The 24654-nt window shown below is 43.6% G+C and overlaps 1 protein-coding gene across 1 annotated transcript; it reads left to right on the top strand.

The window, feature by feature from the left end:
• The first annotated feature begins 16940 nt into the window (after window positions 1-16940).
• Window positions 16941-17876, top strand: LOC147684459 (olfactory receptor 1F1-like). Its single transcript, XM_086942318.1, has one exon. The coding sequence runs from the start codon at window positions 16941-16943 to the stop codon at window positions 17874-17876; it is 936 nt and encodes a 311-aa protein (XP_086798444.1).
• The last annotated feature ends 6778 nt before the right edge of the window (window positions 17877-24654 follow it).

Raw genomic sequence — 24654 nt, 5'->3', positions numbered from 1 at the left:
CTCGCAGTAGCTCAGGCCCCCGGCCGCCCACCACTGCCACGCGTCCCCCCGCGGCACCCAGGCCGGTCAACGCACCCCCCGGTATCCCGCCCGGGGCAGCCGCCACTCAAGCTCCCGGCTCCGGCCGCGACCTAGGCCCTTAGGTCGCGGTGCGTCTCGGAGCCACTGAGGCAGCGCGGCAAAGCCCCCCGGCCAGACCGCAAGGAGCCCCCGGCACCCCGAGTCAACGCGAGGCGATAGGCGCAGCGCTCCAGGCCCGGGACTCACCTGCGAACCAGGCGCAGCGAGAATGGACGCCAGTGGGGTGGCGCTCCTGCTCCTCCGCCGAACAGGCCCTTCCGGTGTACTCTCGAGCCCGAAAACTGTGTCGGATGGCAGCGAAACGCCGCGGCTGCAGGATGGGGTTGCAGAGCGGGGTCAATTCAGTCCAGGGACTTCAGGATGGTGAAGATCGGCCGCCCGGACGGCGGTGCTTCAGTCGCAAGTGGCCATCTTGGTCGCCAGGGTGGCAACACCCTCCTATTTGAGCTTCATTAGCTAAGACATCAATATAGCCTTGTAGTATAGTTAGGGCTTTAAAATATTAGTAACGCATTTTAATATATTTATACTGTGTGTATCCTTTGAGACAGGTGTTGCAGTAACTCACTAAAATGAAATGTATTCCTGACAGTCTTTGGCAGCATCTGATACTTGTCCTATACGTATTATCTCCTGGTAAATTGTGGAAGATGTGTGGATCCTAGCCTGTCAATTTCCCCTGCTCAAGTTGGTAGGCTGGCACAAACCTGTGCTTACCTAAATGACAAAGTGAATCTACTGGGGCTGTGATTACAGAGGAAATTGTAAAAATGTGTCATTGGAGCAATATACCATCAAATATTATCTACATCTCTTACTATGACTCTTAAGTGAAGAGAAAAATCTGATATTTCTGAAAACTGAAAACAGAGAAAGAGTTTAATATCATAAGCATAATATAGTAGGTCCTTGTATCCCTTCTAATATAATAGTGTCTACCTTTAAATGTAAATACACTTTCAACTCTTGAAAGTGTAATATGGATTTCTGGTTAGGGCTTCTATGTACTGAAATTCACAATATCAATCAGTACTGTGCAGTACATTTGTAATTACCATGCTTGAATTATCAACATCTTAAACACAATAACTTTGTAAATATTATAAATGTCTTGAGCTTTTAGGATCATTTTAATTACCTTCATGTAATACTAATCCAAATGCAAATGCAATGAGGGACAATAGTTCAGAAATGTAGGCAATATTTCATTTCAATTTCAAAACTTGTCAAATGGAGTAGGCTCTAAATACAAAGATTCTAAGTCACTTTATTAATAATACAGGTTGTTGAAGGTTTAGTGGCTGCAGCAACTAAACATCTAGTTTGTCCAGTAAGTATATCTTGGACCATGAGGAAACTTATTCTCAACATCAAAGATAGTCACCCTAATGCCAAATGACATGAGACTTTGGGAATCATGGATAATGGAGTCTGTACTTATTGCTTTACAATATATAATGTATCCTGAAATGACACAAAGCTTTTCGCCAAACATTTCTGTCTTTCCTTGTGCATCTCCAGCCTTTCCTTACTGCTTTGATTTAAATTCATTTAGGGCCTTATTACTATGTCGATCAGATGTGCTTCCGACCAACAACATTGCGGAATGGAACTTCCCGACCAAAGGTAGGCGGTTCTGCCCCTAGAATTTAGGTGTGACTGCCCTATGAGGGGTCGAAAACATTATTTTCACAATAGCAGCTTGTGCGGTAGGCGGAAAAGGCCAGCGGCACGAGCTCCAATTGTAAAATCGATGTTTTTCAACATGCTTGCAGTGTGTGGCAGGCACCATGTGGTGCCTGCCACACAGTGCAGGAATGTTTAGACCCCCAGGCCCCATAGCAGAGGACACGGGGAACGGGGACCCTACTAAGTGCCCCAAAGTCACTTTCCGACAGTCTTTCCATATCGGTAAGGCCAACATTGAAAGACTGAGAAACTGACATCATAATCCCTATGGTGGAGCCGAGGCTGGCTCTGACGTTGATATGGGAATGTGATTCCGAAACCGTCGGAAGCACAGCGGAATCCCACCGAGGCTTTCCCTCCTACTGCTGGTATTGTAATATGGCGGTTGGAGGGAAACTATCGAAGTCAAGCTGTCAGATGGCTTTCCACCCGGCACCGAATTCGGGCCCTTAGTAGTTATTTTAGAAATTGTGTTACAAAAAAGTGTAGGATGTGCTTCATGAGTTATTGTTTGTTTATCTGTACAATTAATTCATGGATCTTTTCAGAGTCTAGACCAAATATCCTCAAAGTATAATAGATTTGAAAAATGTATCAATCAGATTTGAAAAAGAAGCCATTGTCTGAAGCCCCAGATTCATAAAGGGTTCAAAAATGAAGGAGATCTGATTGGGCTGACAAAACATTTGTTGGGCAGGTTATGCTTTTCATGGCAGGGATTTGTGTATGGTTTCTGTAAATAACTAACTGGCCAACTTCGACGTTTGTTGGGAAGTATCTCATGGCCATAACTGCAATTAGTGGTTGTGTCATGGAATTATGAGCAGAAGAAACCTTGACTTCCATTGACCAAGGTGTGTGTTCAGTGCATTTGAGGGGTTGAATAAAACCCTGCATTCATCTTCTAAGAGAACAAACCTGACTGCACATGGCCTTTAGTTGGGTGCAGCAGGGTTAGACCGTTGGACCTGAGCTATGGCCATTCACTCTGCCCCACCCTATATGTGTCTCTACAGCAGCTCCTTGCGAGTTTTCCTTTCGTCATTTGTTTTATAATCACCCTTCTCAATGCTACGCATAGGACATCATGATCTGCATACACCATGCTAAACTCAGAGATCCTTCTACGCCTCTTAAGTGTCATCTAACTTGAGCGCATCCGGGGCTGTATATTGGCCAATAATGTGATCCTCATTTTCTCTAACACCAAAATTCTCAACACTGCTCAACCTCAAGACATAAGGCTGACTTTGAATACTCTGCTGCATGTGACATAAAATGTCTTCATTAAAGGCACACTTATTCCACAACAAGAATAGAGTTATTAAACATTACCACTACTATAATCCATGATAAAAAAATCTGAGATCAACTGATGGCTGGTATTAACTCTTTCTACTGGGGCAAATGCAGAGAACTGCTGTCAGGTTATGTAGCAGCAAACAGCAGCAGAAATCCCCAGCCTTACACCAAAATATCATAACCATCCTTTACCGAAAGCACTGCACAGTCTCCCATCTAAAAACAGTATCAAATTCTAAATATACTTCTCAGCTGTTTAATCTACAAGTCTGCTTCTACCTTCATACTAACCTACAAGAACTGGCCTCCAGTCACATCACTAGAATAATGCTTCTCTTCTTCTTGGTTTGCATCAGGACCATAATTTTAACCGTCAAGAAAGTTTAATCTAGCAGAAATACTTTTGCAGAATACAGCCTAGATTATAATCTACCATTTCAACTAAGCAATTGAAAGAACCATCTTGTTTCAGGGGAACCCAAACAGATGCAAAGTGTTGACCATATTTTATTTTATTGGCTCAGTTTTCTAACCACAATCTTGCCATGCCACATAGTGCCTTGAAGGAACCCCACACACGGCACTATCCAGGAAAATTAGAATAATAAAAATAATAATAGAGTTGAAATTGAGAGCAGATGTTTGAGATAAAAGGAGTGACGGATGCATGTGGTTGCGCAGTGGTCTACTGAGGTCTTTTGTTAAGGGTTATTTGTGTGATTTATCTGATATATGGACATTTCAGGTCATATGCACACTCCTACAGAGGTCTGCCACAGGATATACAAATCCTGGACTCCTGATGGAGTGCACACATTCTTTTCAGTGATCCTCCCAAATATTCACACACACACTTCAATCCCACATAATAAACTTCTGTGACCTCTTAGTGACCTAGATGTGCACTTAGGTATCAGCAGCTTTGCTCTGGTCACCATTCACAGGGTGAGAGCACAGGTGACAACAATTCTCCTGAAGTTCAGTCCTAAAGGACATTATTAAAGAAGAAGAGAGTGGGTGTCTCTAGGGACTTTGTAAATGTCTGCATGGTTTCTGCTCAGAAATTGCAATGGAAAGACATCTATAAAACTCAAGCCTTCTCTCTCAGAACATCCACAACTCTCTCTTGCACATCCACACATTGGATCCGTGTGTTATTGTTTCCTGCAGGCACCAGACCTGTAGTGAGCCACTCAAACCTTGGACCTATCAAGCCTGGGCTTGGAGGAGAACACACTAGCCCAGAGGAGAGAAGGCAGCAAGGACGAGATGTCCCTAAAACAGGAAGGTGCAATGTGCAGTTATCAAGCTACACAGCTGTCCAGCAATACTAATAACGTCCAGCAGCAGCCTTGCCTGTCTGTCTTTTATATCTATCTAAAAAATACTGATGTTAATTCCACATTTCACGTGAATTTTGCATGCAATTTTTGCCTGGACTTGGAGGAAAAGACCTAGCCCAGACGGAGAGAAGGTGACACTGAGGAAATGCCACTGCAACAAGAAGGGGCAATGTGCACCTGTCAAGCTATATACCATATTTACATCTAGAAGCCTTATCTATCTATCTGTCTCTTTATTAATCTATCTATCTATCTATCTATCTATCTATCTATCTATCTATCTATCTATCTTCTATCTTTCTTTCTACCTACCCACCTCTCTTCCTATCTATCTATCTATCTATCTATCTATCTATCTATCTATCTATCTATCTATCTATCTATCTCTATCTATCTCTCTATCTATCTATCTATCTATCTATCTATCTATCTATCTATCTATCTATCTATCTATCTATCTGTCTGTCTATCTATCTATCTTTCTATCTATCTATCTATCTATCTATCTATCTATCTATCTATCTATCTATCTATCTATCTATCTATCTATCTATCTATCTCTATCTATCTCTCTATCTATCTATCTATCTATCTATCTATCTATCTGTCTATCTATCTATCTATCTTTCTATCTATCTATCTATCTATCTATCTATCTATCTGTCTATCTATCTATCTATCTTTCTATCTATCTATCTATCTATCTATCTATCTATCTATCTATCTATCTCTCTATCTATCTATCTATCTATCTATCTGTCTATCTATCTATCTATCTTTCTATCTATCTATCTATCTATCTATCTATCTATCTATCTGTCTATCTATCTATCTATCTTTCTATCTATCTATCTAGCTATTTATCTATTTATCTTTCTTTATATATATATATATATATATATATATATATATATATATATATATATATATATATATATATATATATATATATATATATATATATATATATATATATATGTCTTTCTTAAAAAACGATGTTAATCAACATTTCACCTGAATTCTGCATGCACTTTCCCCGCTTGCGTACAACTGCAACTGAGCACAATTTACGTTTATGCTAACATGGATGCATATGTCATTCGTACATGTTTCTTAGCTATGCAGTGCATCTGTCCCTGTCTACTTCATTTTCTATCTCTATCTTTTCATCTTTCACTCACTGTCTCTTTCTCGCCTTCTCTTTGGCTGGTTCTGCACCACTCTAATTCGGAAACAGACCCATAGCGCCCCGACTTCTGTGAAAGGGATTGTTCTCAAAACGCTGTGCACTTGGCTGATGAAACTTCTCGTCATTGTGCTAGCACCCAAAAATGAATTATGCACGTATTTTTGGCTAAATTTGTCTTCAGGAAGAACGAAGAATAAGCCTAATTTCAAAAACGAACTGGGAAAAATGGCAAAATAAATCGATTCGTAAACAAAAAATGATTCTTAAAAATAAATCTCAAAAACTATTCACAGCTACTCACAATTTGTAGAAAAAAAATAACTGTTGTCTTTCTTAACAACTGTTTGCGAGAAACGAGGGCTTTTGAAGCACAGTGAGTTGGGGGCATTAGGGAATTTCCGGGAAAGTGTGTCAAATGGTGTTCTGAAAGTATGTTGAAAAGTGAATTGAACATACATGTAATTATACACCTGGCTGTGTTTTCTCGCTCGAGACGCTTTTGCAGAAATGTGTGAAAATGCTAGTTACAGGAAGTTCTAAACACCTGGACACATAGTGATGGGTGCAGAGCTAGGGGTGTAGACAAGGACACAGGCGAAGTGTCAGTGGGTGCTCGCTGCACTGACTGTGCCTGGCTCCAGCAGGAGGGACTTCGACGGACCAGACAACAGGACAAACGGACGCCGGAGCCCCAGGGGGTGGGGAGCAGCTCAGAGAGTGGAGAGAGTGTGGTGATGGACCCACTTCCACTAGTCACAGTAGCAAGACCCCGCCAGGAAGCTACCTGTCCACCTTTCCAGGGACTTGGACCCAGTGCTTTATTTGTGCCGGTGGTTGCTGTCATCTTTCAGGACCCAGAGTAATGAATGATTCATTGTCGGTCTTTCACCCAACCCAAAAGAGAGTGGGCCAAAAAAGGGAAAATGGAGGAGGTACAGAATGAAAAATAAACAGTGACAAAGGGGAAAAGTAGAGACCAAAGCTACCCACAGGCAAAAGAAAAGAGGCCGGAAGTGTACGGTGATGGAGATAAGAGGCACGAGTAGGAATCAAAACTGAGCAGCTCGGCTTCCGTAGTGCTGTTGTCAGACTCCTAAATAAAGCCCTGGGCCCTAAACTTATTATTCTTTATTTAAAGATACATCTCTGCTTGGACCTCTTGCCACTGCCTGTGAGTGGAGGTGATAAATTTTGGGTTCAGACCCCGACTCCCGATTGGTCTCTTTCCCTCTCTTCCTCTCTGAGGCTCCTGCACGCTGCTTCCATAGTGATGGGGCAGGTGGTGGGCTGTACAGGTCCAAGGATGATGAAGGCTCACTGAATGAGGACACAAGGCCCCTCTTCTCCTCCACATGCAGCAGGCCAAGCCTGATTAAAGCCCCTTTTCTTCACTGGACATCAGGAAGCATGTGCCCCCCAGTGCTGCAGCCTGAAAAGGTGTATTCTGGGAACTCATAATGGCTGAGGCAGGGGTTAGGTGTTTTTGACAGGGGTGAGGGGTCATCGTGTCTGGAAGCTGATAGGTTGCCATATTAAGTCAGGAGTAAAGGTAAGGACGCATTGCAGATTCAGAGCACAGGAGTTTAGGGGGAACCATAGACTTGCATGGTAAAATATCCATGCTTTAAATAAATGTCTGTGGTCTCCTGGGCCTAGACTTGGTGTCCACCCATGAGCTAGTGCCCGTGTGTCCTTCTGTCCAGGGTTCAGTGACCTTAGGTAAAGTTCAGTGCCTGTTTCTGAGAGCCACTGTCTTTGATCCCAGACTCTCAGGGTCAGTGTTGCAGTGCCAGTCTCCTGGAGTTAATGCCAGTCACAATATATGTCTGTCAGTGTCCCCACATCAGCATCCCATTACCAGCATGCCCATGCCCAGGTCCCTCTTTCCCACTTTAAGTGTAATTGTCCTAGTATCTCTATACAAAGCGATGTCGTGCTGTTCCTACTGAAAGGAAAAGATTGGTATAGCCAGTGATGTGGGTGGATTATGGGAGGGTGGTCAGAAGTTCACCCTGGGAATCCATTTTGTTGGATTTAATGCCCTCACACACCCTTTCAGGTGTCATGCTTCAACATTTGGGCCTGCTCCTCGTTGGGTTGGCGGTGCAATACCCAACGGGCAACACCTCAAAGAGGGGCTCTTTAGCGGAGATCTTTTTCCAACTGCCGTATAGATGAAGTGTGGGTATGGGGTCAGATACAGGTGGTAGACGTGGATATAGTGTGTTAAAATAAAGCTAGCGGTACCAAGAGTACTTTATTCAGAAGGGCCACTGCTTTGTTTAAAAACGATTAACCTGGAGGAGAGGGGTGGAAAGTAATGTTTCCAACTCTGATCCAAGGGTTATTATAGTCAGGTCGACCTGAAGCAGTGGCCCTTCTGAATAAAGTATTCTTGGTACCGCAAGCTTTATTTTATACGCTTTGTATAGACATACCTTTAGGGCACGTCGTGACTGGACCTTCTGTTCTCCTTAGAACAGTAATCGCCCTCAACTCCTTCTCCTTGATACCTAATTGTCCTAGTGTCACCATGCCAATGTCAGTGCCCCCTTGTGAATGTAACTGTCCCAGTGTCCTTATCTCACTGTATTTTTGAAACTTTCTCCCACTGGCAGTGATGGACTTGGCAATGTCTGTGCAGGTGTTCCAGTGTCAGTACTGATATTCCTGTGTGGGGATGTCATTTCACCAAAATGCTAGGATTTTACATCATATGACCTTTGACCCTGGTTATCTCATTGGAAGTGATGTCATGTGATCTTTCACAATGTCGTCAATATCTGAAATGACTTTCCTGAAGTTAAAAAACTTTAATAAGTGATCATGAAAAATGGATATTAAAGTAGGTGAAAGTGCATTTTATTTATTATCAATATTCTGATTAGACTTGTCATGCTATGCAAGGATGTAAACACAAAAACCCATGAAAAAAGCCATCATTGATTAGGATAAATGTAATTGAAGGCCAGCTACAGTCACAATATTCCAAAACATAGCGGCTTATGTACAACAAAATGTCAGAGCGTGGAGCTGCACCAAATTTGGCACTGCAGAGCTCCGACCTTTTCAAAACATAGGGATGAACTGTATTTACTACAATACGGTGCACCCATGTGTTTTCCCCTGCGCTGGCGCTAATATTAGCAGCCTAATGCCAACGCAGGCATCCCTGTACCATGGTGCAAGGCTATCTGAGTTGCAGGGAATGATTGTCTATGTGCAGGTGTACCTTCCTGCACATAAACAAAAATAATGGTGATTTGTTACTTCAATGTGTGCTGCATTCTTCAGTCCACATAGAAGTTGCAAATCGTGATTACTTAATGATTGTTTATGTGCAGGAGAGGAGACCTACCTGCACATGAACTATCGTTGATGGCATGTTGCTCTTCTAATGTGTTCTGCAGAATCCAGCACATATAGAAAAAGCAAAAACGAGGAGAAGTACAAGTATTTCTCCTTGTTGCGTCAATCTAACAGCTTCTATTCAGTGGCGGTAGCTTTTGGTGCTAACTCGATTTACAGATCCCCCTTGTAAATCTGGGGCAGCGTCGAAAAGCAATAGGTGTTGTGTCTTATACCGCGTGGGATCACCTGCTCAGTTAACATACTCACCTGGGCCCATAAATATACACACTTTGAACAGGTGACACCTTTGCTAATCAGGATATTATTCACTTTTAGGACTTAATCTGTACACCTTGATTTACCAATCTGTGTCACCGGTACCTTGAGTCCTAAGGGATCAAGGGTGTTAGAATAATAGGTGGAAAAATAACATTTCCTGCATAAATAACCACAGACTCGGGAAAAGTTTAAACACTTTATCTATGTAAAATCTTAAATGTCAGAGTCCATACATATACGATTAAAGCCTTTTTTTATTATGAAGATAATGATCAAAACAAATGACATGTAGAAATGTTATGAGATTTTCTTTAAGCATTGATACGTAGGAAAGGGTCGAAAAGGGAAACCATATGATAACATTTTCTCACAGAATTATATTTACCCAGAATGGTGTGAGGACCAGCCCTTGCCACGGGCTGGGACAAAGGAACAGGACTCCAGATATTGCATATGTCGACAGGACAGAACAGGTACAGCTCAGGACAGGTGATTATCAAATCAGGACAGACTAAGGTCAGGATAGGTACCCTCAGCTAAGTGCAACGCCAGCGTCACACACCTCTCTGCAGCTAACAGTCAGACCCCGATTGGGTTATCGATTCTCCTCCCAAACCCCGATTGGGTTATCGATTTTCCTCCCAAACCTGAATTGGGTTATCGATTCTTCTGTCAGAGTGCTCCGCCAGCACCTCTGCTCTCGATCTCCTATAGAATGCGTTGGGTCAGTGTCAGGTCAGCTATTCGGACAGGTCGGACAACCTAACCAGCTAAGTCTACCTTAGTTACGCCATTTTCCAGGGCAATGTACCCCCCCAATGTTGCAAATTTGTGTATCCCCAATTTTGATTGGTCAAAAGACGAGGAGAGGTCATCACACCATACCAGTATGAGGTCATTTAATTCAAATATTTAAATTACCGTTCCCTCCCATAATTTTATTTTCCCATGCACTTTTATTCCATCCGGCAATGGATATTTCAATAATCATACAATGTATAAAATATATCCAACACACACAGGAAACCCTTTGGAGAGACGCCACACGGAGGTAAGTTTTGACTTGCTTTATTGAAAGGACAGCCTGCCAGCAGGAAGCATCAAGGAACAGCAGTCTTCACTAAACGCCAGACGCGTTTCAGGATTCAACCTTTCTTCAGTGGCGTTGGGACAAAGTGACCAGGAGCGCTGCATAACGTGCACAATTCAAATTTCACCACCTGACCCCAGTGGGCGTGGCCATCTCATAGCCTTCTGGGTGATGTAGTGCAATGTAATGAATACCAAGTGGGTGCCTCGCTCTCAGTCTTTAATGGCCCGTTAATAAGTTGCTAAAAAGAACTGGACGGGTCCTGCCCTGCTTTGCGGCCGCCTCTCTGAGCCTTCGAGCCGGTCTCCCCCCTGCAAGGGCACCAGCCAGCCTCCGTTCGTAGATCCTGCAGCAACACGCTGTGATGCTGCCGTCGACCCGCAACAGCGGAGAGAAGCCCACTGCTGTTGCGGGTCGACGGCAGCATCACAGTGTGTTGCTGCAGGATCTACGAACGGAGGCTGGCTGGTGCCCTTGCAGGGGGGAGACCGGCTCGAAGGCTCAGAGAGGCGGCCGCAAAGCAGGGCAGGACCCGTCCAGGACTTTTTAGCAACTTATTAACGGGCCATTAAAGACTGAGAGCGAGGCACCCACTTGGTATTCATTACATTGCACTACATCACCCAGAAGGCTATGAGATGGCCACGCCCACTGGGGTCAGGTGGTGAAATTTGAATTGTGCACGTTATGCAGCGCTCCTGGTCACTTTGCCCCAACGCCACTGAAGAAAGGTTGAATCCTGAAACGCGTCTGGCGTTTAGTGAAGACTGCTGTTCCTTGATGCTTCCTGCTGGCAGGCTGTCCTTTCAATAAAGCAAGTCAAAACTTACCTCCGTGTGGCGTCTCTCCAAAGGGTTTCCTGTGTGTGTTGGATATAATTGGCGGCTGTCCCGGTCGCGGAGAGAAGCCCACTGCTGTTGCGGGTCGACGGCAGCATCACAGTGTGTTGCTGCAGGATCTACGAACGGAGGCTGGCTGGTGCCCTTGCAGGGGGGAGACCGGCTCGAAGGCTCAGAGAGGCGGCCGCAAAGCAGGGCAGGACCCGTCCAGGACTTTTTAGCAACTTATTAACGGGCCATTAAAGACTGAGAGCGAGGCACCCACTTGGTATTCATTACATTGCACTACATCACCCAGAAGGCTATGAGATGGCCACGCCCACTGGGGTCAGGTGGTGAAATTTGAATTGTGCACGTTATGCAGCGCTCCTGGTCACTTTGCCCCAACGCCACTGAAGAAAGGTTGAATCCTGAAACGCGTCTGGCGTTTAGTGAAGACTGCTGTTCCTTGATGCTTCCTGCTGGCAGGCTGTCCTTTCAATAAAGCAAGTCAAAACTTACCTCCGTGTGGCGTCTCTCCAAAGGGTTTCCTGTGTGTGTTGGATATAATTGGCGGCTGTCCCGGTCGCGGAGAGAAGCCCACTGCTGTTGCGGGTCGATGGCAGCATCACAGTGTGTTGCTGCAGGATCTACGAACGGAGGCTGGCTGGTGCCCTTGCAGGGGGGAGACCGGCTCGAAGGCTCAGAGAGGCGGCCGCAAAGCAGGGCAGGACCCGTCCAGGACTTTTTAGCAACTTATTAACGGGCCATTAAAGACTGAGAGCGAGGCACCCACTTGGTATTCATTACATTGCACTACATCACCCAGAAGGCTATGAGATGGCCACGCCCACTGGGGTCAGGTGGTGAAATTTGAATTGTGCACGTTATGCAGCGCTCCTGGTCACTTTGCCCCAACGCCACTGAAGAAAGGTTGAATCCTGAAACGCGTCTGGCGTTTAGTGAAGACTGCTGTTCCTTGATGCTTCCTGCTGGCAGGCTGTCCTTTCAATAAAGCAAGTCAAAACTTACCTCCGTGTGGCGTCTCTCCAAAGGGTTTCCTGTGTGTGTTGGATATAATTGGCGGCTGTCCCGGTCGCGGAGAGAAGCCCACTGCTGTTGCGGGTCGACGGCAGCATCACAGTGTGTTGCTGCAGGATCTACGAACGGAGGCTGGCTGGTGCCCTTGCAGGGGGGAGACCGGCTCGAAGGCTCAGAGAGGCGGCCGCAAAGCAGGGCAGGACCCGTCCAGGACTTTTTAGCAACTTATTAACGGGCCATTAAAGACTGAGAGCGAGGCACCCACTTGGTATTCATTACATTGCACTACATCACCCAGAAGGCTATGAGATGGCCACGCCCACTGGGGTCAGGTGGTGAAATTTGAATTGTGCACGTTATGCAGCGCTCCTGGTCACTTTGCCCCAACGCCACTGAAGAAAGGTTGAATCCTGAAACGCGTCTGGCGTTTAGTGAAGACTGCTGTTCCTTGATGCTTCCTGCTGGCAGGCTGTCCTTTCAATAAAGCAAGTCAAAACTTACCTCCGTGTGGCGTCTCTCCAAAGGGTTTCCTGTGTGTGTTGAATGTATAAAATATGTACAGTTCAGCTTCCTCTCGAGAGGTCATGGGGGAAGGTTCCCATACACTTCGCAGTCAAGACTGTCACTGGCATCCGTTCAATGCAATGGCTTGAGGGCTCTTGAGCTCTTCTTCGCAGACGCAGTTCTTTTCAATATGGAATACAGTGGGATTACTTCAGGCCCAAATACGAACTAATAGTTCTAAATGTGTTCCCTATTTTGAGCCCAGCATTGACGAAATTGTCCCCCCCCCCCCCCCCCGGCAGCTAAATTGTTCTTACAGTTCTGCTATAAGACTCTACCCACCAAATTGTTTTGTTCTAAATGGTCCCAAAATGTTCTTACAGATGATCTGTGTCCTATGTGTAAATCCTGCCCAGAATCCATTGTCCATTTACCTTTCTTTTGTCCTCATTATTCATCTTTGAGAAAAATAATTATATTTCCATTGTGTAGATTGGCAGGCTCGGGACACTACCTCAAGGTGCTACGAATTCTGTGCACTGATACACGAAGAGTAATGGTGAATGGCCTCTCGAGATATTGGTAGGCACTGTGGATCAGGCGTGGGAAATCAGTTGTATGAAGTACTTTTATTCTTTTAAAACTTTTGGTACTATGTATTTGTACACTACTTTATACCAATGTTGGTTTTATAATATTTTTCTATGAATGTCTATTGTTATTGCTCGGTGCTGTGTGCTTTTATGATCTTTGTGATCGAAATAAAGTTGATGATGATGACGAACTAATAGCAAAGTGAAAAAAGAAACAGTTTTAGAACAAAGAATAAATGAATGCACTGTATATCACTTATCTCTACACTATTCCTGTTACTTTATTTTAACTGGGACATATTTTGAAGGGATACTGAAGTGGGTGGCACAATGAGTGCCGCAGGCCCACAAGTAGCATTTATTTCACATACCAAGGGCATATGTAGTGCACTTAACTACGGTCTTATAGGTAAATTAAATATGTTAGATGTGGATAAGCCAATGTTAAAATATCAAATGGGAATGGATCACTTGACCTGAGTAACCAGGGTTTGCAATGTTCGTGTAGTATACCGATAAAAAACCCTCATTCACGTACAGAAGTCGTAACGACGGTATATCTTGATTCTCCGCCCTGCTTTAAAAACGTGCTTGGCTTACTTACTGGCTCAAGAGGACAGATTCTCTTCAACGATCTCGCTCACCTCAATGTTTCCATGACCCAGCCGAGCCTCTTCTGTATTACGGCTCTCCTGCGAATCTCTGACGCTGCAGATATCCTTCCCCCTGCAAATCCAGCGATGCAGCGAACACCATCCCTGCAACATGGCACCTACAAAATAGAAGGAGAAAAAAAGTTAAGCACCATCCTTTTAGGTTAGTGCAGTAACTGAACGCATATCAAACAAATACTTTTTTTATGTTGCTGACAATCAGAAAACAGGTCAGTTTTAAAAAAATGTGACTTTGTGGTTATTGTTTAACGAGCATACCGAGGCCTTGGTATTAGCGCCCAGTGACATTCTTATGTGCCATCCTTTATTGTGCTGTAGTTTGTGAATCCAAAAGCACAATCGTGTGCACCTTGTGTATAGCGTTGAACAGCCAGGGTGTATCTTAGTTTGTGATGTTAAAACATGATATAGCTTCTATGTGCCGTAACTCCGAGGACAATAGTTGATTATTGGAAGTCTATGCAGCAATAGATTAATTAGCATGTAAGTCTTTGTTAGTAAAGATGTGAAAGAGAGGAGGGAATATTTCACGACTACTCATTTGTTGAATAACTGCTTTACTTGTATTTGCAGTGTAGCTCACTGTGCACTACATTACGCGCATATAACAACAACGCTCTCCAGGACTGAGAAGAGATGTTCCAACGAGTCTGTGACGGCAGTTGATTCACGGTCAAAATTCTCTGATCCAGCCCCACCCTGGGATAGATAGGAGTCCAGCATTGTCTCTGCAGACAAGAGTCAGGTGAGTGATATGACACTGAGCTCTGTCAGCCCCAGCACCGCCTCAGGCGTACAGATCACCACTCCATCGCTCCTGGCGCACATGATTTCCAAGCCTCTTCTGCCCATAAGCAATGATAACCAGTAGTCGGGCAGTGGTGATGCAAGCAGTCTCGTACCTGCTTCCTCACACAAAAACTCATTTATAAACCATGGGACATATTTACAAGCCCCTGTCACCACAGGCACATTACTTTTATCAATGTTCCTGTGGCGATAGGGTCTTCGCCAAATTTACAAGGCGGCATTAAGCCACTTAAGTGGCTTAACACCGCCTTGTAAATAAGGCGCCCTTTCACGTTATACTTAGCGTTAAAGGTGTCGGCAATGGGAGTTGCGCTGGGCGTTCCGCTGCAACACCCATTGATTTTGACGGCGACCAACATTTACAAGGGTGGCATATGGGGAAGTGCCAACATTAAGACCAGGGAACACCTGGTCTTAACATGGCAAAACAAGGAGAAATGCTTTATTTCCTCTTTTTTTTTGCTGTTTCTATGAGTGCCGCATAGTGCAGCACACATAGAAACAGCAAAACACCATGAATGATTGTTTATATGTCCCTTCCGGCAAATAGATAATCATTTTAAAGCTGACGAGTTGCAACTTGTATGTGAGCTGCATAAAGCAGCAAACATAGAAGTTACAAATCGCCATATATGATTGTTTGGGTGCAGGGAGGGACATCTTCCTACACATAAGCAATCATTCCCACAATTCAGGCACCCTTGCACTATGGTGCAAGGGTGCCTGCGTTGGCGCTAGGCAGTTGAATTTAGCACCAGCGCAGGGAGAAACGCAGGCCTGCACCGTGCTGTAAATATGGCGCTGACCTGCTTTTCAATAGTGGCAGAGCCAAGAAGGCTAACGCCGTGCTCCATCATTTTTGCAAAAAATATGCCCTCATGTGTTCAGTAGTAGTCTGTTTTTCACATTCATTACCATTAGCTTGGGGTTTATTAGGCAGGATTTTGCAGTATAACAAATAGGGAATCTGGAGCTTCTCAACTATGCGACCAACCAGCCATGTTGCTAGGCCGTACAACTAGTTAAAAAAAAACTTTAATCATTTTCGCTTGTCTTTTCCATAGGGAGATCTCCATCAGCGTGGCGGAGATCTCCAGCAATGGGGACAGAGATCCCCACCTAAGTGTGAAAAGTTCCAAGTAGTAACTTTACACCCATACAGTTGACTCTACCCCTGTTTTCAGGGGACTAAGTCATGTAAGTCTACACTTTGGAGTAATTTTGCACTTAGAAACTGGAAATTGTGAAAAGTCAAAATAGTCAATTTACTCCAAAGTGTGAGAGTAAATCTACTTTTAATGTGCCCAGACATCTATTTTCAGTCACCTTCAAACAGAAGCAGGCCAAAGGCTCATCAAAGATTTCCCTATTTGTTCTAGGTCTGAAGACAGGGTGACATGTCTGGGAGCAGATCATCCATCAACAGCAGAAGCAGGAACAACTATGAATATATACTGGAGTGAACTCCACTATGCATAGAACATTCTGTCTCTTCTTGAGAATTCAGTAGGCTTGGTTGCTCAGGCTGGGAAGAATGTTGAAACCACTGGCAGATTTCACCATGTAGGATTTAAGGAATATGGCACTCTTTCCATAGGACAGGACTATCACAGTTGTTATAAGAAGCTGCTCAAGTTCCAAGGTGGATGAGTGGCATCAGCGCCAGATTGGCTATACATAAAAAGGAATATTTCCAGCACTTGTATCTTTCTTTCCATGTTACCGACTAATATGAACTTTCATTAATTGACCACCATTACTCTCACAGGAAGGTACCTCACTGCCACCTATTCTCTAGGCTCATGTTCCTGCCAGGCGAAGATTGCCAATTTGGAAGAGCAAGCTCTCTCTCTCATCAATCTACCTGTTTAGGTTCACAGAAACTGTTGCTGAGTGATGAGGAAGAGGTAGGGTAACCTTCTTCTGGATTGGTTTGGAGTCTTATTGAAGGAGTTAAACTACGCAAAGTTATACAACCATCCTTTCCCAGTGCATTGTTATTATCCCCATTCTTTACTAGCAGATGTCTGACATGTCAGGAAATACCAAGCCACAAACTTACTGTGAGGCTGCTAAAATATTTAAAAAGTAAGAGGTGATTGTTTGCTCATGTAATACAATTTCTTGACACAATGTGTTCTGCTTTTCCTACAGGCACTTGAGGCTTGAAATAGAAATGAGTGCCCACAACTTGACCAAAGTAACAGAGTTTATTCTCCTGGGCCTATCCGATGTTCCACAACTGCAGACCACACTATTCGCTCTATTCCTGGTCATGTACCTGGTCGGGGTGCTGGGAAATGGTACAATCATCCCACTCATTACTGTTAGCTCCCAACTTCACACACCCATGTACTTCCTCATTGGGAACCTATCGCTGGTTGACCTCTGTCTCATGACAGTCATCGTCCCCCAGCTTTTGATCACCATACTCTCAGAACAGAAGACCATCTCATTTGTCAATTGCATGTCCCAGTTGTTCTTCTTTCTTTTATTTGCTGGGATGGAGACCACCCTGCTTGGAGTGATGGCTTATGACCGCTACGTTGCCATCTGCAACCCTTTGAATTACTTCATGGTCATGAACAGGAGTGTTTTTGCTCTCTTGTTGGTCGGCTGCTGGATGACTGCTCTCTTGCACGCCCTTCTGCACAGCGTGGCAGTAGCACTGCTCTCCTTCTGCAGCTTGAATAAAATCCAACAGTTCTTCTGTGACATCCCACCGCTCTTAAAGCTCTCCTGCTCCGACACCACCACCAATGAGCTCTTGATCCTAGTTGAAGCATCTGCCATTGCTACGGCCTGCATTCTTTCTGTAGTTGTTTCTTATGTGAACATAGTTGCCACCATCTTGAGGATGAATTCTAGTGAGGGGAGGCAGAAGGCCTTCTCCACCTGCTCCTCCCACCTCATCACTGTTGCTCTGTACTATGGAACTCTTGTTTTTACCTACATCCGCCCTACATCCACCTACTCGCTCGAAAAAGACAAGGTTGTGACTGTGATGTACACTGTTGTTAGCCCAATGCTGAATCCCTTCATCTACAGCCTGAGAAACAAGCAGGTGAAAGGGGCTTTGAGAAAGACCATTGGCAGATCTCTTTTTCAATAGAAAGCAACATCTCTCTTTTACTGGTTCATCCATGCATTATTTCCTACTCTAACACATTATTTATTATGAATGAATTTTGCATTCCTCACTCTGCAACAAAATCATATGCAATTCCTTCACATGTCAACCACTCTTTATCACAGGCTGCCATAGGTGAATTGATCCAAAGTATGAGATTAATTACACTTTCCAATGAGGTAGCATGCAGGCTGTCTCAATCTGAGACATTTGATCGACTGCTGCCTCTTCTACAAGGCCATGACTCGATACATTTTTCTGTATGATCCGAGTGACATCTCCACACGGGTGACTCTTTTAATATTTAACCATACTCTTTAATTGTATGTAAAGGGTCTAGGTTAACTCTTTATATCCACGCATTGCTTATAGATATACACATTGACTGGTCCAGATGGGCTGTCTTTTTAAGTGTATGTGTTTTGTATTTTTTTTAGATTGCTGTTTGGAGTGGAGATTGGATCAGTGTGTGTTGGAATGTATTTTTTAAACCAGTGTCTGAGTAGGTTTCCTACATATGTTTTTTATATGCTGGGTTGTATGAGCTGGAATGTTTTTCCTTGGATGATATTTAAATGTGTTTATTACTGTTTAAAGTGAGAATGTTGAGCATTTTGCAATGGGTCCATCATACAGACTGGTGCAAAAAAAAAAGAAAAAAATCTGAGTACAGAAATTCAAAGGTTGTTTAGCGACCAGGAAGTTTTGACATAGCCTGCACTTTAAAAATAGTTATAACATAAGAAAACAAATGACTGTCTCTTTTCTACTCTACATTAAGACCAATTTGCTATATGTTGCAAGTGGACACGACCCATCGAGGTCCACCCTCACTCTGTAACAACTGCTCCTTTGCGCAGTGCATACATACACCATGTTCGACCAGCCTCTGGTACCATCTGGAAGTATGAACGTCTGAAATGAGTGTGCTGCTCCCTTAGTTAGTCAACTCAACACTGGTGTTGGTACTACACATCTGACACTAGAGGCATCCAAAGCTAGACACAGGGATATACTCAACTGTTTGACAAAGAACAGTTTGAGCAAAAGATGTCCGACAAAGAGCCCCCTTGTAGGGCCCACCTGGCCATTGCAGTGCCCGCCCAGTGAGGAGTCCAGCCCTAGGATGAAGCATGCCACTACTGTGGGTGAGGGCCTGCACATCCTATCAGGGCCGGACAGGCTACTGGGCATTTTTAAGTAAACAATATAAAACCAGATGGGTTTGAAGTAGACTTTAAAACCCTTTGTTTTGCTTTCTTTATTTAGAAGTACATACTGGTCCCCATCCACAAAATCAGCCCCCGCCACAGTGAAATCGGCCCACAACTTTGCAGCCCACCAAATCGTCCGGGAGCCAGTCCGGCCCTGCATCCTATGAAGGATGATTCTAGTGTCAGGCAAGTTGGACCAACACCAACGGAATAGCACACTTATATCAGATTTTCAGCAAAGGAAGAGGGGACATGTGCTGGACGGTCTAATACACTTCATAACTCTGGACATCTGGAAGAATGCCTTGAAATGTCATGGCATACTGACACAACTAGATCTACTTGTAATCCCAAAGATGGACTTTGAGGCCCCTGTCACATCTATATTACCACTGAAAGCTGGGAGAATTGCATTCTGTCAGGTAGAAACAGCTGGACCCAGGAATTACAGAAAGTAATTTATTTGCACACCTGTGTCTAGTAAAACTAGCCTTCTCGCTCATTTACCTCTAGTGAGTGTTACATTTACTGTAGTGATGGAACACAACACAACTTCTCTTGGTGAAGGGGGTGTGGGTGCTGTGTCAAACCCCTCTGCGAGGAGGAGTCTTCGGGCTCTTCCCTTGTTCTGGTTTTCTCTGGTTCACCCCCTCATACTCGTGAGCTGTGAGGAGATGTGTTGGTGGCCACTAACAGATCTGCTCTGGATAAGGTCAACAATAGGCTGGTCTTATGCAAGGTGTGTTCAGTCTCTCTGCACTGGCCCGGTAATACCAAATGATCATTCAAGGCAGCAGAGTCTGTCGAGGGCAGTCGCTGCATTTCTAGATACATTTTACTAACAAGCATTGGTAAATTGATCAGTGCGCACACTCGACGCCGAGACACATACACATGGGTCGTAGCTGGGGGTCAAAGCTTTGGGGGCAAAACTAAAACATAAAAGGGGCATGAGGTTCGGACAGGGTTGTCCGCCCGACACAATATTGTAAGATTTTAAAGAACATAATATTTTTTTTGTGCTCATAATAATCTATCTTTACATCTGTTTGTTGTAAATGGTGCCTTTTAAAGCACAGTGGGCGAAGAACATTGGGAAGTTTCTGCAGAAGTGTATTAGATGCTGATGGAGTAAAGGGAACAGAATACAAATGCAACTATACATATTGCTGTATAACCTTTGAAGAAATGTGTGGTAAATGCTGCATTTTTAGTTACATTTTACTAACAAACTGGTAATAATTGAGGCTATTTATGAGAGCTTGCACCAACATTGCATCACGTTTTTGTGATGCTGCGGTGGTGTAAACAATGTGCCACTCTGCGTACGATTTACAAAGTGACGCATCTAGGCAGATGTGTCACTTTGTAAAGCTGTGCGCTGCATTATAATGTGTGCAGGATGAGCATTCCCACGTAAAAAAGAGATTTCACTGCGGCACTTCTATGACTAGACTGCATCACAAAACTTAAAAAAGTAGTGATGCAGGACTTTTCACATGGGATTGCACATGCGCAATGACACATTGCTGGAATTGTGTCAGTTAAATTCAATTCAATTCAATTCAATTTCAATTGTATTTATTATGTTTTGGCTCTCAGAAGAGGGCCACATAAAATTTACAAGGTAAAAACAGAAGACAAGTACATATCAAAGATTATGACGTTGGAGAAACATATTTAAGTACAAAACTAACATACAATGACAAATCTACAGCAGGTCGCAATGTCAAACATCTCCAGAGGGATGTTAATAAATAGCTAAAAAACCTTTAAAAAAGTTAAAAATATGGAAACAGAACATTTCATTAGGAGGCCAATAAAGTGCATGGAGAAAGCCGTTCAAAGTGGAAATGCCCAGACGGATACAAATAAATTTTAACCATCGGAGCGCGGGGCAAATCAGTAAAACATGCATACAATCCTGGGTACTCAATTTACATAAATTGCACATAGAAGAAGAACCATACCATTTGGATAAGAGTAGATTTAAAGGTACTAGGTCGTAACGTAAAAGAAACCAAAATCTATGAATACCATGCGGCAGGTTCCATGTAACATGTAACATAGGGTTGGGCCAACTTCATCACATAGGAATTAAGGAGAAGGTCTACATTCCTTTTTTCACAGATTAACTTTTTATCAGACTGAAAACATAGGTCCCACGAGGCCTCTTTTAAAACGAGTTTTAACTGTGAGGGAGAATACAAAAACAAAGTATTTTCATCTAATTTTAGAAGGGTTACGGCTTTTCAAAAATTCCTTACAAGTTGAGAAAACTCTTTAAAATTACCCAATAATTCGCTTCTGAGGAGAGCTCTCATCGTCCCTAATTCAGCTCTAACCAGGCAGGCCACCCATCTTACTAGGGCACATAATCCCTGTACCCAGCTGCTCCTAAGACCGAAGTCGAGCCTGCAGGCGGCCAAAGAGCACGCAGTATTTAGGGAAGATAGAGATCTTAGGAGTTTCCCCTCAATCTTATGGCAAAAGTCCCAATATTTCACCTCTATAAGTTCTATACCATACTATATTGTTGCGGGAATTTTAGACCTATACACCTCCAATAAGCACGAAAAGTGCCTTTTCCCCGTAGCCTGATAGAGGGAATTTAAACCTTTGCCATGGGCGAGGGCTTTGCGTGAACTATGCTCAATATGGAGCCTCTCACTCAAGTTAGCCGTGATGATTTTCCCCAGGAAGGTATAGGAGTTAACAACCTCCAGTTTTTGGCCGCCGATAAACCAACCAAAATTTACAGATCGGCACTTCTTCTTACCGGCTATGCACATGACTTTACTTTTGGATATATTAATCTTCATGCAATGGGCAGCAGCGAAGACATGAAGAGCATGTAGCCGATTTGCAAGTCCTTTAGGGGTCAAGTCTAAAATAAGGACGTCATCGGCGTACATCAAGCAGGATATAGAGGTCCCCCCCACCACCGGGGCAATACCCTCTCTGACAGACAAGGCGGCGGGTAGGTCTACCGTATATAAGGAGAACAAAAGGGGAGCCAATAAACAGCCTTGTTTGAGGCCATTCAAAGATGGAATTTGATGGGATAGCCCCCTTTCGCCCCCTAGCAAGACCCTACACCAGGTCTCTGTATGGAGAGACCGAACCAGCTCCAACAGATAGGCTGGAATTGTGTCAGTTCTCCGACACACCCCAGCAATGCGTCATTATTACTCCACTAGATATGTCAGGATTCCTGACATATCTGTTGAATCCTTGCGAAAAGGAGTGCCGAAGTGTAAATGACATGGTGTCGCAAGGATGGCGCAATGAAAAGTGACGCATCACTGTTTTTGCCCAATGATGCACCACTTTTCATAAATGAGGCCCCAAATGGGATTTAGAGGGAGTTTTAAACACATTGATCCGTAGTTATGAGTACAGAGAAATGGTTGTCAGTGGTTAATTTGTAAAGGAAACAGTGCCTTACCCAAATCTCTTCTCAGAAGCGCAGCCGGTGCTATTAAATATGGGCGCATTGAACACCCAGGTCGCATGGGGTTTACTCCAACTCATGCTGTTATCTCACTTGTGCAAGGGCCTGTTTTCTCCTTTTTGATGGTTTTTCCATCTTTCTCTTCCTCTTTCTTACCCTTTTCCGTGTTTTCCCCCTCTTACTATTGGAAAATGTCTGATGAGGAAAAATAAGGGCTGGTCCCCAAACATTTGCACTACACCCTACCCCCCTTATCCCCCCACCCACCAGCAACTACCTGCTCAATTTAGGCACTGGTGGTTGTAGAAAAATACATGGTTCCACTGTCAGTGAACACTGGCTTCTGCAGTTGAGACCTCGATGTAACGGTTAACAGAGCAGGTGGACAAGGTAGGCAGAGGGTTGTGCGAGCATGGGCACACCTCAGGTAGTGCAGTGAGTTTGGCGACGAGCCAACTTCCGCTAGTCACAATAACAAGAACTCACTAGGCAGCCACCCAGTAATCACTCCTCGGTCTTAGAGCCAGTGCCTCATTTGTGCAGATAGTTGCAGATGTATTTGGGGCTCCAGACATATTTGTCATTGTCAGTCTTTGGCCGAGCCCAAAAGAGACAAAAGCAGAAAATGGGAGCATGTAGGAGGTAGAGAAAAATAGGAAATCAGTGACAAAGGGGAGAAGCTGAGGACGAAACCAACCTACAAAAAAAAGAAAGAAAGAAACAGAAAGTGTATGGTGGGGGAAGAAAGCAGAATGAATTGGAATCACAACTAGACAGCCTTACTTTTCAGCAACCTCTACTTCAGTAGTGCTAGTAATGGACTCCTAAGTAAAGTGTCAGGGACCTGCACTTATTATTATTATTATTATTATTATTATTATTATTATTATTATTGTTATTATTAATATTATCTTATTTATTTAAAAATGAATTACTACTTGGACCCCAAGACACCGATGGTGATTGGAGGTGATACATTTATGGGTCCAGACCCTCACTCTGTAAGGGTCTCTTTCCTTCTCTTCCTCTCTGGTGCTCCCTGCACACTGCTTGCAAAATTACTGGGCAGGTGGTAAGCAGTACCATTCCTTTTTTAAGTTTAGAAAGCTTTATTGAGTTAAATATACCAAGTAAAAACATCAGTACAAAACACAAGCAAAGATAAAACATAAAGGAGTGAGATAACTTCAATCTGCATGTGAGATACAAACAAATCCCAAAAAGGGAAACATGATGAATATACTAAGAGAAAATGCCTGTTTTTTCGATTGTATGCGGTATAGGAAAGGAAAAAGAGGAAAAGGGAAGAAAGAAGGGGAGAAAACAGGCTAAGAAAGTGTGAAAGAAGCAGAGATAGAAAAAGGAAAAAGTAGGAAGGAGAGAGAAAGAGAAAGAAAGGAGGAGAGACAGGGGCATGCTACGGTGCATGTCTGGAAAGAAAAGCAGTTAAAGGCAACCATAACAAATCTCTTTTAATTAGAAGAGAGGTAGTCGTAGCATGGGCACGAAGTCTATGATGATGACAGAGTAAGTTCCACCATGCAGCATAAGAGATTTTAGAAGTATCTTTCCTGTTCGAAGTGATAATCTGCAAAGAAATCGCTATAAACAAATCTATGAATTGACAAACAGTATGAGAAAGTCCAAATGGGAGAAGAACTGCCCAAAAATATGTGAACAACTTCAAAAGTATGACTAGAACATAAAATCTCGTTCAGCTTGCACCATATAAGTCGCCAAAGGGATTTAACCAAGGGACAAAGGAAAGACATATGAAGCAAATTGCTATCAGGGTGAGGGCAGGACCAACATTGACTGGAGTCTATGCATTTAAATTTGAAAAGATAAGAGGGTGTAAGGAAAAGGCGATTATAAAAAAAATACATGGCTTGAGTGGTGCTAGCCGAGTGAGATACAGTGTGGAGTTTAGACCAGATAGACTTCCAAACCTGCAAAGAAAAATCCTGTACCAGATCCTTTTCCCATGCAAGCTCAGTTTTGGATTTGGGACGGACAAGAGGAGGGCTTGAGAGAATCTTATAAATGAGAGCAGCTTTGTGTGGGGTATCAAAGTCTAGTACAGTAGCATCAG

The sequence above is a fragment of the Lissotriton vulgaris genome, chromosome 10 (genome assembly GCF_964263255.1).
Source record: "Lissotriton vulgaris chromosome 10, aLisVul1.2, whole genome shotgun sequence".
Taxonomy (NCBI): Eukaryota; Metazoa; Chordata; class Amphibia; order Caudata; family Salamandridae; genus Lissotriton; species Lissotriton vulgaris.
The sequence above is the reverse complement of the archived record's forward strand: the minus strand, read 5'-3'. Positions and strand labels throughout refer to the sequence as shown.

Excerpts from the sequence above, each read along its gene's own strand:
- LOC147684459 (XM_086942318.1), top strand. The coding sequence starts at position 16,941 with ATGAGTGCCCACAACTTGACCAAAGTAACAGAGTTTATTCTCCTGGGC.